The 22,496-nt window shown below is 44.2% G+C and overlaps 3 protein-coding genes across 6 annotated transcripts in view; 1 reads left to right on the top strand and 2 right to left on the bottom strand.

Moving 5' to 3' along the window:
- Nucleotides 1-3,840: 3,840 nt before the first annotated feature.
- Nucleotides 3,841-22,496, bottom strand: part of LOC120958548 (60S ribosomal protein L37a) — a 342,039-nt gene continuing 323,383 nt past the window's right edge. Inside the window, exons 1-3 of one of the 2 annotated variants that reach the window (XM_040381427.2) lie at nt 4,751-4,882; nt 4,323-4,451; nt 3,841-4,245 (exon numbers count right to left, since the gene is read on the bottom strand). In XM_040381427.2, coding sequence (XP_040237361.1) covers nt 4,108-4,245; nt 4,323-4,451; nt 4,751-4,753 — 270 coding nt within the window. In that variant the 5' untranslated portion in view covers nt 4,754-4,882 and the 3' untranslated portion in view covers nt 3,841-4,107. Of the gene's footprint in view, nt 4,246-4,322; nt 4,452-4,750; nt 4,883-22,496 lie in introns of those variants that run through there. The other variant, XM_049608379.1, reaches the window with a different exon arrangement.
- Nucleotides 5,835-10,403, top strand: LOC120955540 (transmembrane 9 superfamily member 2). 3 transcript variants are annotated; one of them, XM_040376503.2, is made up of 5 exons: nt 5,835-5,983; nt 6,214-6,696; nt 6,782-7,971; nt 8,045-8,204; nt 8,313-10,403. In XM_040376503.2, exons 2-5 carry the CDS (start codon nt 6,535-6,537, stop codon nt 8,814-8,816), a joined length of 2,016 nt encoding a protein of 671 aa, XP_040232437.2. In that variant the 5' UTR covers nt 5,835-5,983; nt 6,214-6,534; the 3' UTR covers nt 8,817-10,403. The 3 variants fall into 3 exon arrangements, with proteins under 3 accessions (XP_040232437.2, XP_040232438.2, XP_049464335.1); XM_040376504.2 differs by having other exon boundaries at nt 5,835-6,030; XM_049608378.1 differs by lacking the exon at nt 5,835-5,983 and having other exon boundaries at nt 6,037-6,696.
- On the bottom strand, nt 9,391-20,597 carry LOC125907238 (uncharacterized). The gene has a single exon (XM_049608376.1). The coding sequence runs from the start codon at nt 20,595-20,597 to the stop codon at nt 10,512-10,514; it is 10,086 nt and encodes a 3,361-aa protein (XP_049464333.1). The 3' UTR covers nt 9,391-10,511.

Below are 22,496 nucleotides of genomic sequence, written 5' to 3'. Positions count from 1 at the left end.
ATCGCGTTCCATTTGGAGGTACGAACGAACCGAGAACAAACTCACTCGCAAGCTCCTGAACTGTTACGACGTTGTTAGGACAAGAGAAAGAAACACATGAATACGAATTACTATTACTGCTACTGCTACGTTTAACTCTACTACTTATCATTAAAAACACATACTAGACACAAACCATTGTGCTGTGAGAGCGAACGAGCGAGCGAGCGAAAGACGGGTGCACGCGGACGAGTACGGGAACAGTAGGGGCCCATAATGAGAGAATAAAGTGTGCATGTGACGAATCTGTGAATATATGGGGTAATGTTGTGTAACAAGTTGGGGCGTGTAGGTTTTAGAAAGGATATGATGATGGAGCGAAAGCCGAGCGATCGTGTGTATTTTGTTTGCTGCAAGCGCGCCCGAGAGAGAGAGACACATTGATTTGTATGTACAACCGAGTAGCTGAGAGAGCTATATTTGTGTCGAGATTTGTATGAGATTTGTATGAGAGAGTGTGAGCGAAACACGTGCGTTGATGAAAGTGTGATGATGATGATTGATGATGACTGAATAAAAAAGTACATGACTGCCAAAAAGCAAAAAAAAAAAAAACACAACACACAAACGAACACAATTTATTTAATAGATGTTTTTTTTTACTTTTTATCCCAACATTGTTACATTTTGCTCTTCTGAGAAATGTTGCTTACAAGGTTTTGTCAGGGGTTCTCATAGTTTACAAATGACAAATCCTTAAGAGTCAAGTTATGGGAACTCCTGAGAAATCCTGTACATTAGTGTTTTTTTTTTTAATATTAAAAAGAAAAAATTGAAATCGATCTGAATTTTGTGGTGCGTGCGCATACTCACAAGCACGATGGAGATGCGCAATGTGCCATTTAGGGATGGTGTACAGTTCGAATAGAAAGAAAATTTTAGAAATAAACCAAGATGCAGGGTGCAATATGCAAGTAAAAACTAAACGAAACAAACAACTTTACTGAACGGCTGTGTTTTGATGGAGAGTTAAAGTTAAAGAACAAGTGTGCTTGCGCAAAGCGTGCAGCGCAAAATGCGTATAACGCAAATACATGTAGACTAGTGAAATGACTTTTCATTTTGCTTCCTCAATGGCTGTTCTTTTCTATTTACACAAAAAGGATGTTTAATATTGTTGCCATATTTCTATTCCTCATTTTCCTCACCTCATCTTTCATTCAAAATTACTGTTCTTCCGTTAGTTTTACTAGCTCTCGTGATAGAAGTGATTTGAACAATGAACCATCGATTAATAATGAAAAATATACACCTTTTTAATATAAAAGAGAAAACAAAGGAAAAGTAGAGTGTTGGTGTGTGATATTGTGTTTCTGTGACCGCTAAGCAAACGAAGGAGAAATGAAAACACGAAGTATACTGGTAAGTTAAGGGTTGGAAAATCACAAAGAAATACAGATATGGGAAGGGACAAATTTATAGACACAGTTAGCCAATTCAATTCAAAAAAGCTCTTTAAAAGTACCGTATTTTAGCATGTATCTAAAATGTATATGTATGCATGGTGTCGTACTCACCATGATGAATTGTTCTACATTAAAAAAGGGCGGCTTTTACATTTACATAATTTAAAAACAACATTGTCTATTTTAGCAATTTAATTAAGTTCAACATTTTAGTGCTTCTAGTACGGTACTGCTTCGAATTACGGACACTTAAGGCATTTTTTTACATTTAATATTTTTATTTTAATTTTTATAATATTTTTATAACTAATTCAATGTTAATCGGATAAACCTCTGTATAGCTCCCTTTAACTAAAGCAATTCTACATTTGAAGAAAAATTAAGATTTTGAATAATTTTACTAGAAACATTGCAAAAAATCATATAATTACAACGATATTTTGAATATTATGTCAGACAGCTTCAAGCACATGTTTCAAATTAAGGGACGTTTTGATTCAAATTCCGGACAGCCTCAAAATTGCGTCTAATAATCTTCAAACTCATACTCACAGTACACTTTGTTTTAATTTCTAATTATTTTATGTTCCGAATATCCAATTCTGAGTGAAGCAATCTTTCTAGAACAACAGAACAACAGTCTTTAAAAACAGGGGTTTGGGTGCTGTTTTGCTGTTGTACTCGTAGATGAATAAAACCCAGAAACTGCTCACACACATTGAGGGGCTTTCCCGTACCGGCCATCAAGCCATTTGTTACATACATCTTCAAATATCATCGTTTTCGTGTTATTATCACTGACTAAAAACATAATTTTATATAATTAATCACGATTTACGTCGGCTGTCTGGAATTAAAAACAAGATAAAAAATCTTGCTTCGTATTCTGGACAGAATTAAATACGAGATTTCATCAAATTCAGAACACAATATGATACAACACTATTGTTTTCACGTTGATTAATACTTCCGCCGGTCTCGGTATGGCCGGTCTCGTAGTACAGTCGTCAACTCGTACGACTTAACAACATGCCCGTCATGGGTTCAATCCCCAAATAGACCGCGCCGCCATACGTAGGACTGACTATCCTGCTATGAGGGGGAATCAATTAGTCACTGAAAGCCAAGCCCACAAGTGGGTACAGCAGGCCTTGACCGACATCGGTTGTTGAGCCAAAGAAGAAGAATACTTCCACAATGAATTTCGATGTATTTCAATGCACTTGGACGTGATTAATAGGAATTATCGAAGAAATAACACTGGCGTCGGTTTTAAGCAAAGCTGCTAAGAACGACCCTGATGGAGAACTGACAGACAGAAAATATTTATTTACTGTGGCATCAGGGCCTACTACGGGTCAGACACATTTATAATTCATTCTAGTGCATCATAACAATTATTTAAAATTAACAAGCCGTATGGCCAGGGACTGGATATGAAAATATTCAGTAAAAATGTGCCGAGTGCCCGGAATATGAATCATAACGGTACAAGCGAATGGAAGGCCATTAGCATACCATCGGATTCGTTTTGTTTTTTGAGCTTTAGTTTTTGACTTTATGCTTAAATGGTTCCTTTTTGAACACTGCTTGTTTTTTTTTCTTTGTATTATCTTTGCCCTTTTTTCATGATAATATTTTATGTCTTTTATTCATTAGACTAGATAGTAATCGAATGTAATGTCACAGCTGTAAAGTGACTACCCGTATATAAGGAGACCCCTCTTAGCCTGATTTTGGTTATTTTCAACCTAAAAGAGGGTCGTTCTACACGCTAAAATATGGTATCGTTCTAGCCCACGCGCAGAAAGGTTTGAGTAAAGAATCCTAATATTGGAACTCGGTCTGAAATCAAATTAAAAAGGAAGACCTTACTCACTTTATTTTCTGGCGCTACAACCGCCAAGGTCTCCTCCACGCCATCTTGTCACCTCAATTTGGACCTACCACGCTCCCTCTGTCCTCTGTGGAACGCCTAACAGAACTTCATGGGCTCGGTCGTCCAGTTTCATGTTCAATAACGACCGCTTATGTGAGGATCCGGGTTCACTTATAGAAGATGGTGCCCGGAGTGAAGTAAAGTGAGAGGCAAATAGTGGCGAAGTAGCAGAGAGGCAAAAACGGGAAATATTTAGAATGTTTCATAAACCACATCTCTATGGATTCAAGACTTAATTAACGAATGAATCTTTGAATATTAATGGCCTTCACCTTTAGGACGGCCTTCCGAAAATACGGCAAACGGGACAGTTTGGTACTGTAAAAAAAAGGTTGATTATACAAGATTATTTTAAAGATACATTGAAATTTTAAATTGGTTGAGGCGACTACAAGCAATTACTGCCACATTTCGGATTTGCACCATGCACGCTAGCGAACCACAACACCCGGATAGTTTGTTTTCCTTTCAGGACTGTTTCCATTCCATTCGTTCCGTACAGAACCCTTCACATTTTATTAACAGACGATCTGATTCACACAAAACGTAGACGATAGGTGCCAATCGGAGTTGAATCCAACGGCGGATTGCTTCCACTAACTAAAACATGATGGAATTTGTCACATTTTAGTTTTGAAAATCAATGGGAAGTATCACCACCACCACCACCGGCTACCATCTCGCATGCATCACTTCGGCCTCCCGTTTCCGAGTTAATCCTTTTTACATCTCACGCAGACGTCGGACAGCTGATCGCACCGAGGCGGCTGCGGTAGTCGAGTACACCCAGGCACCGCCAGCAACGACGCGATTGCATCGCTTGCACGACCAGATTCCGACGCAGGACCGCTTCATGGCATCCTACAAATAGAGAAAAAAGGATTTAGCACAATTTTTTATGGTAACGTGCGCAACATATGCGCTTGCCATTCCCTTACCTTGCCGCAGAACGTGCAGGTGTACTTGGCGTGCTGGGTGATTTCCATCTTCTTCACCATCTTACGCAGCGAAGCACCATATCGGGTACCGTATTTACCGACGATTCCAACTTTCCTGGTACGCTTGGCCTAAAACGAGGAGAGATATTGCCTTCGTCAGCATGGTTGAACGATACAAAAGCAACTCAAAATATGATTCCAGCACTGCACAACAGCACAGTCTATCCACGCAAACAAGACCGGCGCCACTAACGATAGGACGGGGGGCTAGCTGCTACACATAGCTACCGGACCGATCAGCTAGCAGCGCCCTGGCATGAATTGAATCAACACAACACAATAGCGAGGAAAATGTGCATCGCATGGCGTTGATTTGATATTGCGCACGTCTGCTGGAACATTATTAACACATTGCACACGAAACTAACCATTTTGGGTAAATATTATCCGATATTTTTCAGATTAAAAGAGCTGGCACAAAATGTGTGCACTTTCCTCAATCGGACAGGGACGAAAAGAAAGAGACAGGGCAAATGTCAACAAGCGGAAGTTGCTATTCTGCATCTGACACGTAGGCTGCGTACTGTACGAAACGTCACGGCAATGTTTCGCGACCGTGCTCTTGACTATACAGTGCGTGCTAAAATTATGCGCAATGTTCTAAGCTTGATCCGCTCATAAAAACCCTGTCTATGTTTCGTCGCACGCGATTTTATCGCACATGATGTCAAATGCTTTTTCGATTCATATAGCGATTATTTAAATGATTTTAATAGTTTAACGAGTATGAAAAAATAGTTTTAGGCTGTTCCCATTATTAGTTTGACAGATAACATCGAATGCGGCGTCCGATGTTATCTGTCAAATCCCATATTAAATTTTGAAAGGCCTGCCGATAAAATCGCATCCGATGCAGCATAGAAATGGCCCTAAATGTGCTTTTTTCAAGCGCAAAAAATATAATTTCATGTTGAGATTTTAAATAAACAAGCGATTTAAATAAGGAAACATCAAATATTTGAACAGTTTGGGAGTTGGAAAATCATCATTATTTGTAATTTCATTTATTTAAAGCATTGTTGATGTTTAAAGACCAAAATGTTGGCCAAATGGCGTGGCAAAATGCATTTCAAACGAATAATATTTTTGATTATTGCTCATCTAAACGCAGCCAAAAGGACTCTGTGAACGTGCTCCTTCATATTTGGCGTTTATGACGTATGCAAGCAATGACATGACCACGAAACAGGTTGGTCAACCCAGTTTGGATAGACGGTTTGCTTCGTTGTGGAATGTTTTGTATTAAACTTGCACGATTTCTTTTGCAAATCAATAGGATCATCACTTCACACATTCATCATGTCATAGACTTGATTTTTCGCTGAAAATATGAGTAAGGTGAGGTTAAATTTACCCACTTTTCCAGACGATCACTATTTTCATTTTCACTAATGTTCAGCGCGTTAATGTCAACTTTGGATGTCAAACTGTGAATGAGAAAAAAGAACTGGTACCACCTTACCGCTAAATCTTTTGTTCTGTTCGGCCAACAATACACTGGGTTGGGAAAAGTGTATCTTTTTCGTTGAATTTATAACAAATTCAACGCAAAAAAAACGATTACATTAAGCAGAATGCTGCTGTTCGTGTGAATAGTACAGGTTAGTTGTGCAAAACGGCCTGAAAAGTGGATCGATAAGGCGTAGAGGTTTGCTACGTTTCATATCACTTTGCCGTTCTTAGTTGGCACCTACGTCTACTACCACCACTAGTGCCAACAGCGGTGAAGACGAGGCTGTCGTCATCGAAAGGAATAGAAAAGAGAAAAAAAACAGTGTTCTGGATCAAATTGTAACTATTCTCCTACTTTTGCGCTTTCTCTTCGGTTTAGGTCTTCAGTTTTCGTTGCGTTCAGAAGGGTCGTTGACTACAGACTGTGCAAACATTGGTTTGTTGGTGCAGCTATACAGTGCAAGGGGTGGGGTGGACGTGGTTTGAAACCGGCACAAAAGCTACTCGTGGAAGGAAGTTAGGAAAATAATACGAACAAAACAACGCTTGTTCGGCGAAAAGAATCCTCGACCGTCCAAGTAAGCAGCACGTAGTTGTAGGCTGCTTGTGGGAGGGTGCGTGTGTGTGAGTGTGTGTGTGTTCGGTTCGCTGTGTGTGTTGCATCCGGTACAGCGATATCGAAGTAACACGATAAAGCATTATGACGAGACACAGTTCTGTCACCGGCGGAATGGGCAAGTTGGCCGTAGCTTTCCTTCCGCTGCTCTGCTTGCTGTCGGTGGGACTGGTGGAAGCTTTCTACCTTCCCGGATTGGCGCCGGTCAACTATTGCCGAAAGTCAGAAATGCAAAAGTCATGCAAGGTGAGTGTGGGAGGAGTGCGCCAGGAGCGTAAACACACCGAAATGAACCGTCTTTTGCTAACGACATTGCACACTTTCTTTGCAGTCCGAGGTAACGCTGTACGTGAATCGACTCAACACGGAAGAGTCGGTGATTCCGTACGAGTATCATCACTTTGATTTCTGTCCCATCGACGAAGCGAACTCGCCAGTGGAAAACCTTGGCCAGGTGGTGTTTGGCGAGCGCATCCGCCCAGGACCGTACAAGATTCAGTTTCTCGAGGATGTAAAGTGCGCCAAGGCTTGCGTGAAACACTACAAGGGAGGCGATCCGGACAGTGACCATCGGCTGATGGTGCTGAAGAAGGGGATGAGTCTTAACTATCAGCATCATTGGATCGTCGACAACATGCCCGTCACCTGGTGCTATCCGCTGGAAAACGAGCGTCAGTACTGCAGCACCGGCTTCCCGATGGGTTGCCTGGTGCGCCGACACCCGGACGGTGAGGAAGGGTGCATTACGAATCCGAACTACAACCGGGCCGGCTACTATTATCCGTTCAACCACGTCGACCTGACCATCACGTACCACAGCGGCGCTACGGAGGAGTGGGGTGTGGCATTCAAGCAGAACGGTGGGCGCATCATCTCCGTCAAGGTGGTGCCATCGTCTATTAACCACAAGGACCCGAACGAGTTGAACTGCGACAGCAAGGAACCGATCGAAATCCAATCAAGCGCTCTCCCCAACGGCCAAACGCTCGACATCGTGTACACGTACTCGGTGCACTTTACGCAGAACAACAAGATTAAGTGGTCGTCCCGATGGGACTACATCCTCGAGTCGATGCCGCACACCAACATCCAGTGGTTCAGCATTCTGAACTCGCTCGTAATCGTGCTGTTCCTTTCCGGTATGGTGGCGATGATTATGCTGCGCACGCTGCACAAGGACATTGCGCGATACAATCAGATGGATTCGGGCGAGGACGCGCAGGAAGAGTTCGGCTGGAAGCTGGTGCATGGGGACGTGTTCCGACCACCGCGCAAGGGCATGCTGCTTTCAGTGTTTTTGGGCTCGGGTATACAGGTGTTCTGCATGACGCTGGTAACGCTAGCGTTCGCGTGCCTTGGCTTCTTGTCGCCGGCCAACCGTGGCGCCCTTATGACCTGCGCCATGGTGCTGTTTGTGCTGCTCGGTACACCGGCCGGTTACGTTTCGGCCCGCATCTACAAGAGCTTCGGTGGCATCAAGTGGAAGAGTAACGTACTGCTAACTTCCATGCTGTGTCCGGGGTAAGTCTGAACGCAAAGGGAAACTTGTCTTCTGGTGGCATCTCACGCTAATTTAACCTTTGTTTTCTTGCAGTGTCGTGTTTGGACTGTTCTTCGTAATGAATTTGATACTGTGGAGCAAAGGCAGTTCCGGCGCGGTTCCGTTTTCGACTCTGATTGCGCTGCTGGCCCTCTGGTTTGGTGTATCCGTTCCGCTCACGTTCGTTGGAGCTTACTTTGGTTTCCGCAAGAGGGTGAGTACAGCGTCCATACAATGAACAAGATTAGATGTATACGCTCATACACACACAATACACCAACACAATTTAACAATGGTACATTTCTTTAAAATATTGTTGCAGTCACTGGAGCATCCCGTTCGAACTAATCAAATTCCGCGCCAAATTCCGGATCAGTCGATCTACACGCAACCCATCCCGGGCATCATTATGGGCGGTGTGCTACCGTTCGGTTGCATTTTCATCCAGCTGTTCTTCATCCTAAACTCGCTGTGGTCGAGCCAGATGTACTACATGTTCGGATTTCTGTTTTTGGTGTTTTTGATCCTCGTTATCACCTGCTCGGAGACGACGATTCTGCTGTGCTACTTCCACCTGTGCGCCGAGGACTACCATTGGTGGTGGCGATCTTTCCTCACTTCCGGCTTCACCGCCGTCTATCTGTTCGTGTACTGCTGTCACTATTTTGCCACGAAGCTGCAGATTGAGGATGCGGCCTCGACCTTCCTCTACTTCGGCTACACTCTGATTATGGTGTTCCTGTTCTTCTTGCTGACCGGTTCCATAGGGTTCTTTGCCTGTTTCTGGTTCATCCGTAAAATCTACAGCGTGGTAAAGGTGGATTAAAAGTTCGCCTGCTGCCAGGCTGAATTCAGCGTGTGTTTTCGTTTCCGGTAGATTAGCTCTTTCCGTTTTTTGGCACACTTTCCGACTTGGGTTAGTTTATCCGCTGCTTCCGACACCTTATATTTAATTGTATCATATTGTCTATTTCTCCCACCCCACCTACACCGATTTTGATTGTGCTTTGCACAGTAACAGCGCATCTTTGCTTCAAAACAATGGAAAACCCAAACCGTGCTTTTGTCTATGGTTTAATTAGGTTATTGCGCTGCTCGCGCTCGAACAGAGCTTTGATTGCGCAGCCCTTTCGTTACGAAGAGCTCGACGATTGGAGTAGAGCTAGCAACACCGACAATACGCGCATTACATACTAATAATCAACAAAATTAACCCTTTTTTTTATCACTTGTGACGACGAAACGATTAAACCGCGCAAATTCGAGCAAAAGCAAGCATGTAACGAGGTGGAAGGAGGAAAGCGTGTTATTGGAACGGTTAAACCTGAGGCGTTATGTGTCCCTCAAAGAGAGCTTAGCCGTTTCGGTTTCGCATCGGAAAAAGAAGAAACACAGGCGAACAAACAAAAGAAAACATTCTGTATTTTGTTTATTACAAATTCCAATCTTATTGTTTAATCGTATCGCGAGCAGGTTCTTTTGCTTAGTAATAATTTGCGGCACTAATAATGAACAGTGGCACAGCTGCATTAGTTTAGTGTAGTGCCTCCCTCCAGCCCACACAACGCGCTTATCGCACGGTGGCACACGGCGACCGGACGAAAGTCTGGGCCGGTGGGGAAGAATTCTTGCACCAGTGGTGTGGTTAGAGCTGTAAAGATACAAAAAGAAGAAGAAAACAAAAATAGCACCAGACCATACCGGTGAGCGTACCGTAGTGTTAGTAGAGTTTGTCCACAGCACACAACACTTATCTCTAACTTTCCTTTCCTTTCCAAATACTAGGTTAGACGTATCGAAATCGTAACAGAAATGGAACGCGTTTAAGAAATTGGCCTGTGAGGGTGATGAGTATTAGGTAGAGTTTTTGCGATGGATAGGAGCTGAGAAGATGAGACATTGTGGATTGCCGATTTCACTCTCCGCTGTACATCTGTTTGGTTTTTGTGGCAGTGTAAATTATCAATTAGAAAACATAGATTTTCATGTATCACAATTCCGTGCAGCAAGAGAATGAAAATTATAATTTACCTGCAAGCAGCGCCATGCAAGGCTAACAGGGCAGAAAGCAAACACACATTTCAAAAATAATGAGCGTGTGGAAAAACGGCCGGCTGGAAAAAAAGGACGGTACAGTTTCCGCAAGAGTAATTTGCATGCACGTGCATCTATAATTGTGTGTGTGTGTGTAGGTGTATGTGTGGGTGTGTTTGTGTACGTGGGAGTGTTTGCGTGTGACTGGGTGATTCAACTTCGCACCTCAACTGATCGTGTACCGTAGGACGATGTGATGAAACACTAAACTTAAAACGAAGAGCATGAGTAATAAAATATTAATGATAATGATACTGTCATACATAAATAAAACTAAAGCAGTTTACGCTACTGAAGCAGTACGAGAAGCTGAACGATAGTGATTTGGTACGTATTCACTTTTATTAGCATATAGTCAAATGTGTAAGTTTTAATCTATTATTATTACATATGATTCACTCATTACGTATGATTCAATTTCAGCAAATTATGTAGAAAGACATCGAATAGCGGAGCTCGCACAGAAGCTTGCAGCAATGTTCTGCTGTACTTGTCCTATGCCGGATTCTGCAACCGTTGGGTTTGCTCCCAGCAAGTTCTCGCGTTGGAAAAGATTGTCCAATGCCAGGTTTCCTTCGTGCAGCTCGATCTCTTCCAGAGCATCGGTATGCAAAGCCTTCAAACGTTCCATTAGTATGTTGCCGTTGCCGTGTCCATGCTTTACGTATTCCTGCACATCCTCGCGAAGGTCCTCTAGCATGTATCCGAACCAATCCATATCACTTCTGTTAGCTACAGCTTGGCTTTGGAGAAGCTGCAAATCAGATAAGCCATTTTCCAAACGTTTTTGTAAGTATTTACGAATTTCTGGAAGATCTTTCGTAGTACGGGATGAACTGCTACCCCATCCAAAGAAATTTTGAACGATACGCTTTACTTCACGGACTGCGGCCGGAGCGACATGTGCCAGCAGAAGCCAACTGTCAACGTATTCGAACAATCTGGGAGGTTCTAGCTGCACCGCTAAAAGCGTAGATTGTTCACCATCACACGAAATTCCTCGAACGCCATCATAGGTCAGTGGTAAACAGTTCCGATACTCATCATGCGATTGAAGTATCGCTTCTACTTTGGGGAAAATTGTTACCAAACCCTGATCAGAGTAGCAGTTGACGTAGTTCAGTTCGCCGTGCGTCACAGGATAACAGTTTTCGATCATGCTGTGCTTTGACGTTCGCTTGTAGTGGGATTTGTAGCGTTGTATGGTGTTGTCGTGAACTTGCTCACCTTCTGGTGTGTTTTCGTGATAGTTTAAGAACCAATCGAAGGGAATGCGAAGATAGCTTAGGAAGCTTCCCAAACTATTGGCCCCCGAAGAACTATACCGCCCGGAGGAGTTTTCATACGTCTCTGGCGCTATCAACTTCTGTGCCAACGGTGCGTCAATTCTTTTCGGTATGAGCGGTTTGACTACGCGATTCGTGAAACCTCTGGTCATTACTGCTGTGCTGAGAATTTGTAAAAATACCGAAAACCCGGGAATGCTGCTCTTCTCGTACGCGTCTACCATGCGCAACGTCACAATGAAGGTGTAAAAAGCAATCGGAATTATGCCGCGTTGCAGGTCGCCAATCGCTTTCGCATTGGCTGCCATGAAGAAGCGCGCGTTGGAGAGCTTTGTCGACCAGTCACCACCTCTCATGAGTTGCTTTGCTCGGAAGAACACCTCCGTTTCCGCCAACCGATCCAGTCCGGTTTCTATCTTTCTGCCTAAGCTTTTAATAGTGTTTGGTATATTGCGGACCATTATCATGGTGAACGAGGCGGTAACGTATGCGTCCAGTATACCGTGATATAATCTTGGATCGGAATAGTCCCACTTAGTCATATCGAACTCTCCGCCCATCTTGAGAGCCCCAAACAGGTAAGCGAAGGTAATGGTTATTGCTACGGTTGCGGTAACAAAGAGTGCTCTGCCGAGAGTGGTTGTGATGGACCGGAAAGTATTAATCAGTTGATTTGGGTTCGTCACGATGAATGCTGACGTTGCAATACCACCCAGCAGTGCGTTCCAAGTGCCGGGGCTGGAAAAATCGAAATTTCGTGGATCCCAGGAGCCGCTGCTCGCAGCCAAAGCGAAGTAACCGAACGTAATACCTGACCCGATCATAACACCGATCGAGGCAGAAAGCGATAGTCCCATCCCGACGAAATACGCTATCGATGCAGTCAAATTGAAAGGAATCGAAAGCCCAGTTAATGCACCACCAATCATTCCTAACCAAAGTGATTTCGACTTCCAGTTCCATTCCAACGGATTCCAAGATTGAGCCGCTGCCGAAGCACCAATGTAAGCACCGATTATGGCCATTATAATACAGCTGATAGCAAATGCAAGCTCTCCATCTGGATCGATCAACGAAACAGGCGAGTTTCCGGCATAAACGTAAGGGCTTGGGTACTGTTCTTTTGGATCCATTTGATAGAACCTCCCAATGTCGGGATCATACAAACGAGCTCGATAGTTGTACAACCCGGTCTCCGGTTCCCACTCCTGACCCGTGTAAAGATACGAGATTTGTCCGTCCAAATCGGTCCCAAAACGTCGGAATATCTGGCCATATGGAAGATAATCATATGCGGCGACTACTTCGCCCTCTCTCACCACCAAGCGTACAGATCCTTCGTGATCTGTGATGACCCCGTACAGCTTATCGTTGCGCACAAACCCAATCAGCTGCTGATCCTTGTAGATGTAGCTCGTCACTCGCACGTCCGGCGGATGATCATTCGTCAGGTAAGCCATGTCTATGTCCATTAGTACGAATCCATTCGCATCTCGAATGTAGTACTTTTCACTTAAGACCGTTTCATCCTTTGCTCGAACCTGCTTGAATGTCCGCTCTGCGCGCACATCATACTGGTACAATATCTTCCGTCCATCGGTCATCTCAATTTCACTAACCCGCTGCAGAAGCTTGTCATATGCCATGTGCTTTATGCCCTTGTGTTCTGCCTGGATTACAGCACCATCACTATCATGGGCCATGGTGAATTCCTCTCCATCATCTTGAGAGCGGTCGAACTGCTGACGATATAGCTTGGTGATTTTATTTGTGCCCTCCTGGTACTCCAAACGATACCGAGAGAAGCCCGTGTAAAACTTTCGATGATTTCCATTTGCATCGATTTCGTACGATTGCACATCCCCAGCCGATCTTCCCAGAGCAGTCATGAAGTGATTATTAAGCACCCCAACAATGTCTGGCACGTGTGAGTTGTATATCTGTAAAGCTTTTCTAAACCCTTCACTCAAAGATGCTACAGGCGCATCTGCGCTTTCACTGAACAACTTTTGTTTCATCATTTCTTCCTTGAGGTTCGTACAAGCTTTCAAAATCATGTTCGATCCTTCAATCCATCGTGTACACTTTTCTTCAAACGTTTTTACATCCAATCCCTTCCGTGCTGAGATGGCCTTCGATAGCATCAATTTCAAGTGATGGCTATATCGATGTTGATGGATAAAGTCACTGAATATCGATTTGGTACCTTCACGTCCATGGCAAAGACTGGGATTGGTGCAGTCGGTGGTTAGGAAGGATTTTTCCCGTAGCGCATCCCAAATGTTTTTCGATTTCGCTTCATCAATTCCTTTTATCTCTTTGTGGAATGTGTGATGCGTCAATGGTGCAAGCTTCAACTCTTCCAATCCGTGGAAATACTTCGCCTTAATAAGCTGATCATGATCGTCATAGTCATACCGATGACCGTACTGATAGGGGAAGGATCTGGTGCTCAATACCTTCGACAGATGATTCAGAGCGAGTCGTTTTCCACACACAAACGGTAGATCGTCATTCATGTCACCGTACAACGTCCGATTCACCAGATTGTTTTCGTCAATATAGCCTGTACGCTTTAGCACCTCAAGACACAGTGACGCCTGTGCTCGGTTCATGTTGTCTGACATTAGATACTCCGTATAGATACCATTACGAAGTGGGCTGGTCGCCTTTTGCCAGTGGGCGGTGAAGAACGTCTTCGATATTAAACCTTCATAGATCGGTGTGTAAGAGTCTTGGCCGTAGGAGTCTGTTTCCAGGTAGCTTACACTTTCCGTCAGATAGTTGTCTGCCAGCTTTATCAAAAAGCCTGGTTCGTTGTAGGTAAAGTTTCTCTGGAATATATGCGTGGGATCCGTTCGTACGTTCATTGTTTCCACCATGCCATCTGCATTATAGGAGAACTCAAACATAGGTTCTGTCATTGTCGATTCTCGAATAGATATAACATCACCATTACCATTCCAGTCGTAGATCAATCTGAACGGCTCTCCTCCAGCACCGAAAGGATACTTGATAGATCGTAGATTATCGTTTTCGTACTCGTAGTCAATCGAGTACGACGTGTTGAGAGTGTTTATTACGTAAACTTTCTTCAGCACTCTTTTACTTTGATCGTACACTAGGTACTCGGTCATTTGATCCCCACCAATACGTCTGGTGGCAAATGCCGAACGGTAGCGCAAGTTTGGATCGTCATCGTACTCTCCATACAGTGTATCGATAAAGTTTGTAGAATTGGGCGCAACTCCACTGTCTACCAGTTCAATACATTCGGTTTCGTTGAGATGGACTAGTGCTTCGCGCGCCACTTTATCATCGGAAACGTACGTAAAATGTATAACGCGATCGAGCGTTTCGTTATGTTCTTTATGAAGGCTAAAGCGAAGGATACCCTGTTTATCGTAAAGATATTGCCAGATACCGCCATCCGGTGTACGCTTTCTGATTAATCGATTCGCATTATCATAATTGTAGCGAACTTCCCACTGCTGCTGCAGTTGCATCTGTTCGGAAGTGTAATTGGCCACGAAAAATGGAACATTTTCCATGGTCGATGTATGCGCCCTGTAGTGATAAATCGGTGGCAGCTCTTGCTGTAGCTTATCATTGCTCCCGTATCGCCAAGTACTCAGTCTATTCTCGTAACTACCCACCTTGGAGTATTTGGCCACTTTTTTGCCCTTAGCGTTTTCAATGGTCACACGCACGGCACCGCCGGGTAGTTGCACGGCCTTATGATGAAAGCCTTCCCTTGGTGGGAACAGGTTACTTAACAGCAAATTGTGCGGCTCGTAGGAGTAAGATCGCTTATATTTCCCATCAACGGTGTAGTCTTTCCCGGGCAGGCCCTGCAAGCGTTTGTTTTCCGTAGGATCATTGCCGTAGATAGTGTGCGTGTAGGGATACCCTTCACAGGACGGATTTAGCTCTGCCACCTTGCCAGTCAGCAGCTGTGTTGCGTTATCGAAATTGAGGATAAAATTTTCATGAAATTCAAACATTTTGGCATCGTTCTCAGGGTGAACTTTTGTCCATTTCGTTTGCAGGATAGGACGTTCGATATCGTCGTAGAGGATCTCGCGAACCCGCACCGTGTCTGGTGACTCGTACTCTAACACCTGAACCGGTTGTCCAGAAAGTTGCTGGTAAGTTACTTTTAATGTTGAGTCGTACATTTCAAAGAATTCTGTTATTTCCGCGGTTCGTGAAAGATGTAATGTCAGTTTCCGTTCTGCATCTGATTTGACATCTTCTAGCAGCGTCTCTTGCACTACAACTCCTTCGAGCCAGACGGAAACGCGTAGGGACGTAATAAAGATAAGAATTTCTCCACGTCGTGGCAGTTGTCGACAGTTTGTCACTGATTGTACCGGACACGGTAAGTAACATTCTTTTCCTCGCCAAACGAATCGCATGCCATTGTCGTTCGGTTTCAAACTGTAAAGAAATCGCACTGCTAGTGTAGCCCATGTTTCATCAAATGTTTTAAACACGCTTCCATTAGAGTGGATTTTATTATCCCAACCGCTCTCCATGGCCCATGCAGATTTGCGAGGCTTCATTTCAATGACACACGGTCTCCGACCAGACTCACGAGTGTACACAGCCTTTGACTCCGTTATGAATTCTTCCACCATACCCTGCTCGGAGAAGACGGTTGTTCTTTTGCCGTTGCAGTTATAAAGGTAGCGTTTCATCAATCCGCTGCTGCTGAGCAGTGCGCTTACACTTCCTCTGGCAGGTTCGTAGATGTTAGCCGCGAACGGCATGCTAAGTGGTGAAAATCGTATATGGTCAATATCGATGCGTCCGTGGGTGGTGCTTGGGATGAAACTGATATCAAACACGAGCTTTGTTTCGGTTGGAAAATGTGTTGTATCGACTATCGTTTCCACATAGTTCCACGATCCGATGCGTTGTTTCACTTCCGCCTTGCGAAGGGATATTTTTTTCTCTTCTCCCTTCTCAACTAAAACGTCTACAGCCACAATGTCAACAGTATCACCGAGCTTGAGTGCTTTGGAAGTGCGTACCCAGCATGAAATCACATAGTTCATAAGCGGCTCCTGTGGTGTAAATACGCCCGCCAGTTTGTGTTCTGGTTGGCTAAGTGTTAGAAAGCTGTTACCATTCTGCGATTTGATCAGTGTTTTGTCAAACGTCCATTTCTTCTCCTTACCGAAGTGGTTTCTCTCGTATGGCTCAAAGCCGTAGTATGATACCATCTCATCCACCAACCGGTATGGACCCAAGTCAACGATGGGATGCCGTCCGCTAGCATCGATAATCATTCTCTCACTTTGTGCCGATGTGTCTTGCTTTTCCGATTGGCGTCGTTTTTCCTCCTGATCGCGTAACTTCCGATCCAGCACTTCTCGGCCATCCGCTGCAATCGCTTTCCGAACCGTGTTCCCCGTTGCGATGTCTATCGTCTGCTCGTACCAACCGAATCGGCTCGTATCGGCACCGGTGGCTATTTTGATTTTGCGAAACACGATCCCATCCACGGACAGCTGTACATCCTGCGGATCATAGAGGTACGCCGTTTTGCGATCTGTTTCGTCAATGTATGCCAAAGTTTGACCTCCCAGCACCGTTACATTCGGATTGAGAAAGTACTTCATGCATCGGAATACCAAAAACTGTGCAGTGGCATTTGCTTGGTGCGTCGTGACGATCGCGATTTGATTGCTCGCACGGTTAAGCCTTTCCTCGTCGGGGAAGGTAACGATCTGCTTACTGGCAAAGAAGTACAGTCTCAATGGACTGCCTTGTGGCTGGGACTGGGCGTAGTAGGGTACGGTGAGCTGTAGTTCTTCCGATTTAGTGGTATTGGTATCGAACAGCGTCTCTCCAGTTGCAATCGACACGATCTTGAAGGTGTCCTTGTCATGTGCCTTCACGAGCCGATAGTCAGCGCTCAAATTTTGATTTACCTTACGCAGCCGTATCGTATCTTCGTCCAGCAACCGCTTGTTCCAGTGAAACCCATCGTAAGTGATCTGATGGTTACCTGTAAGCACGCCCTCCTGGTTGGTGAGCATTCCAAACTGCGATAGATCGAGGGCAAACACGACCGCATCCTTCACTGCCTTGTAAATGCGCTGACTTTCTTCGCGCGTCGTATTTTTCGCCTCGGTATTGATTTTATTCCACATGGCGCTTCCTTTACGATGTTTGGACATTTCCTGCCTCGCCGCTTTCATGTATTTGTTCAGCTCTACCGCATGTGGGCCGGTAGATTTTTTCACATATAAATGATATTTCTTCTTCACCAACCGGTAGCCGAGCACGAACGAATCCTTTTCATCCGTATTCACCGTGTAATTGTATTGCGTTAAGACGGTGTGCGGAATTACCGTAGTGTAGCAATCAAATACGTGTGGTTTATTCTCAAGACTGAGCATGAAAAAGCGGACGTGAATGTTTAGCACGTCCTTCTGCAGAAAGGGTGCCTTTAATATAATGGCTTGCCGGTAGCTTCCCAGCATGTCCGCCGTGAGACCGCGCTGAATCGATTGCCTGAGCTCAGAGTTGATCTCAAAGGAGGAAATAAACTTATCGATCTCGTTGAAATAGTTCACCTTTTCTGGTGCTGCTTTCACGGTTACCCATTCTCCATTTTGTTGCAGCAAAAATATCTCGAGCCGCCCATCGTACGTTGCATACCCGTGTGCAAATGCTTTGACGACAAAGTTTGCCGGTAAATTGGGGCGCAGTTCAACTTCACTGAGCTGATGATCGGTAGTAGTCGTTATCAATCGTAACGACGTCTTGTCCGAAAGCAGAACAAATGCACTACCGGTAGTAATGGTTCCGTCGAGTGGAAATTCGTCGTAGTATTTCTGCTGTCGCCAACGGTCGCTAGTATATTGCAGGATCGCGACATCCTTGCACTTATCGTAGATAACTATCACCACGATCAGGTTTTCAATCGCATGGACCAGATACCGTTTGATGTCGTTTAAAGTGTACACCGTTTCGGTGCTGTCGGTTTTGTTCGAGCTTATGCCTCCGAGCGGATCGCGAATGTGCAGCAAAAGTCTACCGTCGATGAGATTTGCGTCCACAACAACAGCATAGTCTGGCCCATAGTAAACGTTAGCTTCCGATCCAGTAATTTCCATAGTTTTCTTAAGCGATGTGGGATTAAGCGTTACTTGGGCATATTCCGGCTTCCATTCGGCACCGTTTGGGTAGATAATTTTCGACAGCCGTTGGTGCTGATCGTACTCAAAATCGAAAAGCTTGTGATCGCTTTGTTGAATTGTCTGCAGCAACGGCTTGACATCCTTGCTGTAGTGAAAGGTAAAATGCTGTATGAACTGGTGAGTTGCCACCGTGATATCTGCAAGCCGATCCTCGCTGTAGCTTAGGTCTATCATCGAGTCGTCGGAAAAATTGATGGATGTTAGGCGTATGTCGGTTTTGTTTTTGATCAGATCATAAAAGTACAGGATCCTCAGCCCAGTGTCGGTATTGTCCTCCTGGTTCAGGTACCATTGCGATGTGAAGGTTTGCGTTTGTCGCGATGCACTACCGCACAGTGGCCACAGTGGGCACGCTTTCACTGTCTGAAACTGGTGTAGGGCTATGTATGTCATGATGCGATTGTCCATCGACAGCTTCCAATAGCTCCGCTTAGTGTTGAAAACAATGCCGATATCTGGATAACCATCAATGGTGAAATGCTTTTCTTCCGATTTTGGACCATTGTCCTTGGTGGGTTGAAGCATCATAATAATTCGCTGATTTTCTTTTACGAGCGAGTACACATGATCCTGCTCGAATGCGCTTGACTGACGATCTAGCACAATGTAGTCGAGAGGGAAGGACCAACCAAGCCCGAGCTCGTTGTTGTACTCTACGTTTTTATACTTAATAATTTTTCGAATCGGAATACCGAACGGTGCAGGAATGTCTATTATTGGGATCATCAACTCGACGGCTCCATTGTAAGCATTGATTGGGTGCAGCATGGAACCCATATCGAGCTGATCGTGCAGCCATCCAGCGTGGTAACGGTTGGGAATAATTTCGGGAATCGGAATGAGTTCCTTTTGTTCGGTTGATATTACGGGGTTTGCTGGAACAATGGGCTTCGTTTCAACGCCTTCGATCGAGGGTTGTATATTTACATGGATCAAACCATTTGATGTGTGTAAGAAAAGCTGCAGAACGTTGGTAGAATTATGTTTTTGAGCCAATTTAAGAAACGAATAACGCACAATTTGATTGGCTGCTGTTTCTAGCGCAACTTCGTTCAGTTCGTATGGATTGGTAGTGGCGTTAACTTGCAATAGACTCAAACCTTTCGGTCCACTATAGACCAGCTCGTCTTGGTCGTCTCCGTCGAAGTTTAATGGTGTAACAGTGTCTATACTACGTCCATCCCAGCCGCGTAGCTTTGAAAATGCCGACGAATAGAAAATCTTTTGAAAAACTTTTGCGGTATCATTGAAGCGATATATCATAAGGCCTTCGGTAGAAAAGTGCAGTAGATCGTTATAGCTGGTTGTACCAAATTTGGCAAACATTATCCTGTCATAGTCCGTGTCTTTGGATGGAAATTCATCTATGGTCGTTAACTTTTCCAGATTATGTTGGTTATTAAAACGGAACAGCATTAGCTTTGATTCGGTGCGCAGTGCAATTGCAAGCTGCTTATTGTTATCCAATTGTTCTATCAGCTGTATGGTGCTAGTGGAAGACTTCCATTCACTATCCAAAGACGGGGGCTTTTTCAATAATCTTACGGTAGTCTTCGCTTTGCTCAAATCCAGTGAACGAAATTGCACGTCCGAGTTAAGACGCGAAATTATTCCAATATGATGTTGGGATGGAAATATCTGCCCAATCAGGAACGTATTCCTGGACGATCCATAACCCGAGTGATCATGATACTTGGATACCGTGTACTGGAGTTTTAGGTCGGGTTTATTCCATTGGTATACTTCGACTCCTTTCGAACTGCGAACTATGAGTGAAGATGGTTCATACACATGCCAAGGGTAGTTGGCATTAGGGGTGGTTAAGGAAAAAAAATCATCTTCATGGAACACTTCTGTATAATCTTTGTTGGAGAGCTGATAAATCAGAAGAGCTCGGTTCTTACGCACAAACACGGTGTTATTGGCAATTTTCTTCACTTCCACCAGATCATGTACATTTGTGTCTGTGATCGTTTGCACGGGTAATTGCACTGGTTGGTCTAGGTCCGCCATCGTTGTTCAAAAATGAACAATTATCACGCACTATCTTGCCTGAAATAGACTACTAACAGTGTTAGTTGCTTCTTTTCACTATGGAATGTTTCCGTTTTTAAAATATCCTGATTAGATTGCTGTGCTAGCACGTGGTTATAAAACACATCAAACAAGCACTGAACTGAAGATGTGTAATGTCACATATTTTATAGTGTAAAAGATTGTGGTGCTGTTTACTTAGTTGATGCTTTGGACCATGTTAACTGCAAACTACAATCTTGTGAATATTTGTTTTCATGGTAAATTGCTCAATGTGACGATAATATTACAGCCGCAGATTCTTTGTGTTTGTACAATATCTAGTGTATTCTTGTTTAATAGGTTTCGCAAGTAATAATCTTTGAAGCACATATTCAATCCTATTGACTGTTGATAGCGTGGATAGCAGCTGAAGTAAATAGTTGAATGAATGAGCAAATAAAGAGCATTTGAATAAACCTCTGTGGAAAAAACGATCTATTGATCTGAAAGAGAGCACTGATGCGGGCAGTATATAAGATGCGAAATGCATAACGTAGAGTTCAGTCAACAACAAGACTCAACTACTGGAAGACATTTGAATTTTCGTTGTTTCCGAGGCAATCGGCTTAGTGCGTGGTATATACTAATGCATCTTTCATTTGAAAGATCGAGAGTTTGCCCTATATAAAAAAAAATTGAATAGTGAAATTTGTTAAATATCATCAATATTATCAACTGACAGTGAATTGTGCTGACGAAGGTAGTGAAGGTCGTGGTCGAAAGCTCATCCGTCCAATATGGACGCGCCTAAGCAATTCTACAGCTTGCAGTTGCCCGGGAAATCACTTACTAAAGCGCCTCCCGGCAATACGGTGGAAGTAAAAAGAGCACCCAGCGCAGAGCAAATTATTTTTGTACGCAATAATCGGGCCCTGCTGATCTACGAGCGTATGGGTGGAAGTTGGTCCGAGGTGCACAAACGTAATAATTTCTTCGCTGTTTCCAATGACGATGCTAGCTACCCTTGGGCGGTATATGACGATGGGTTGCTTGCAGTGCGCAAGGTGAAAGGGTTCGTGTTGTATCGTTGGAATAAGAAGGAGCTGAACGAACTGTTGGTGGCAGCAAAGTACCACGATGAGTATGGCTATGCTTTGTCAAATAACACCATTCTTTTTGGAAACATTTATCCCTCTGCGGAGTACATCGGTGTCATATCGCGTCTGCATTCGGTCGTTGAATTTAGTTCGGCCAAACCGAGTGATCCGCGCAAACGTGTGCGGCCATTGAAAAAGCAGCTGGATTTGGAGGCTGCATGGATGCAGCCTTCTAGCACTATATCGTTGGTGGAGCGTTACGACAACAATGCGCAGCTATCGATAGCGCTACGTACCGCCGCAGAGTTGAAGCTTTTCCGATTTGACAATCAATATCAACTGAAGGAGTTGGCCACTGTTAAGGACTTTCTCCCGCTGGACGATGAGTATGATAGGATCATGTTTGCGAAGTTTGACGATGCTAACATCAACGATCTGCTCCATTTTACGACCAAGGGGTTGACCATGTATCGTTTCTTTGAAGAGTCTGGCGTTTTCGAGAAGGTGTACTATTCAACGGCATTCTCCAAACTGCGTGGCTGGAACAGGCGCACTATAGAATCGATCGCGACGGTAAACATCGATGGCGACAAGTGGGACGAGCTAATTGCCTCTGGACCAAGGGGGCTTTGCCTGTATCGTCCAGTGTTTGGTAACGATGGGTTCGAGCTGGTTAACATTTTTGATGAAACGATCGAAGATGGTGAAATGCGTTACGGCATACCAAAGCTGACCACAAAGCTTGCTGACAGTGATGGCTTTAACGTTCTGCTTTTTACCGGCGCGAATCTTGTAAGTG

Source organism: Anopheles coluzzii, chromosome 3 (genome assembly GCF_943734685.1).
Source record: "Anopheles coluzzii chromosome 3, AcolN3, whole genome shotgun sequence".
Lineage (NCBI taxonomy): Eukaryota > Metazoa > Arthropoda > Insecta > Diptera > Culicidae > Anopheles > Anopheles coluzzii.
Note: the sequence above shows the minus strand (reverse complement) of the source record. Positions and strands in the feature narration are given on the sequence as shown.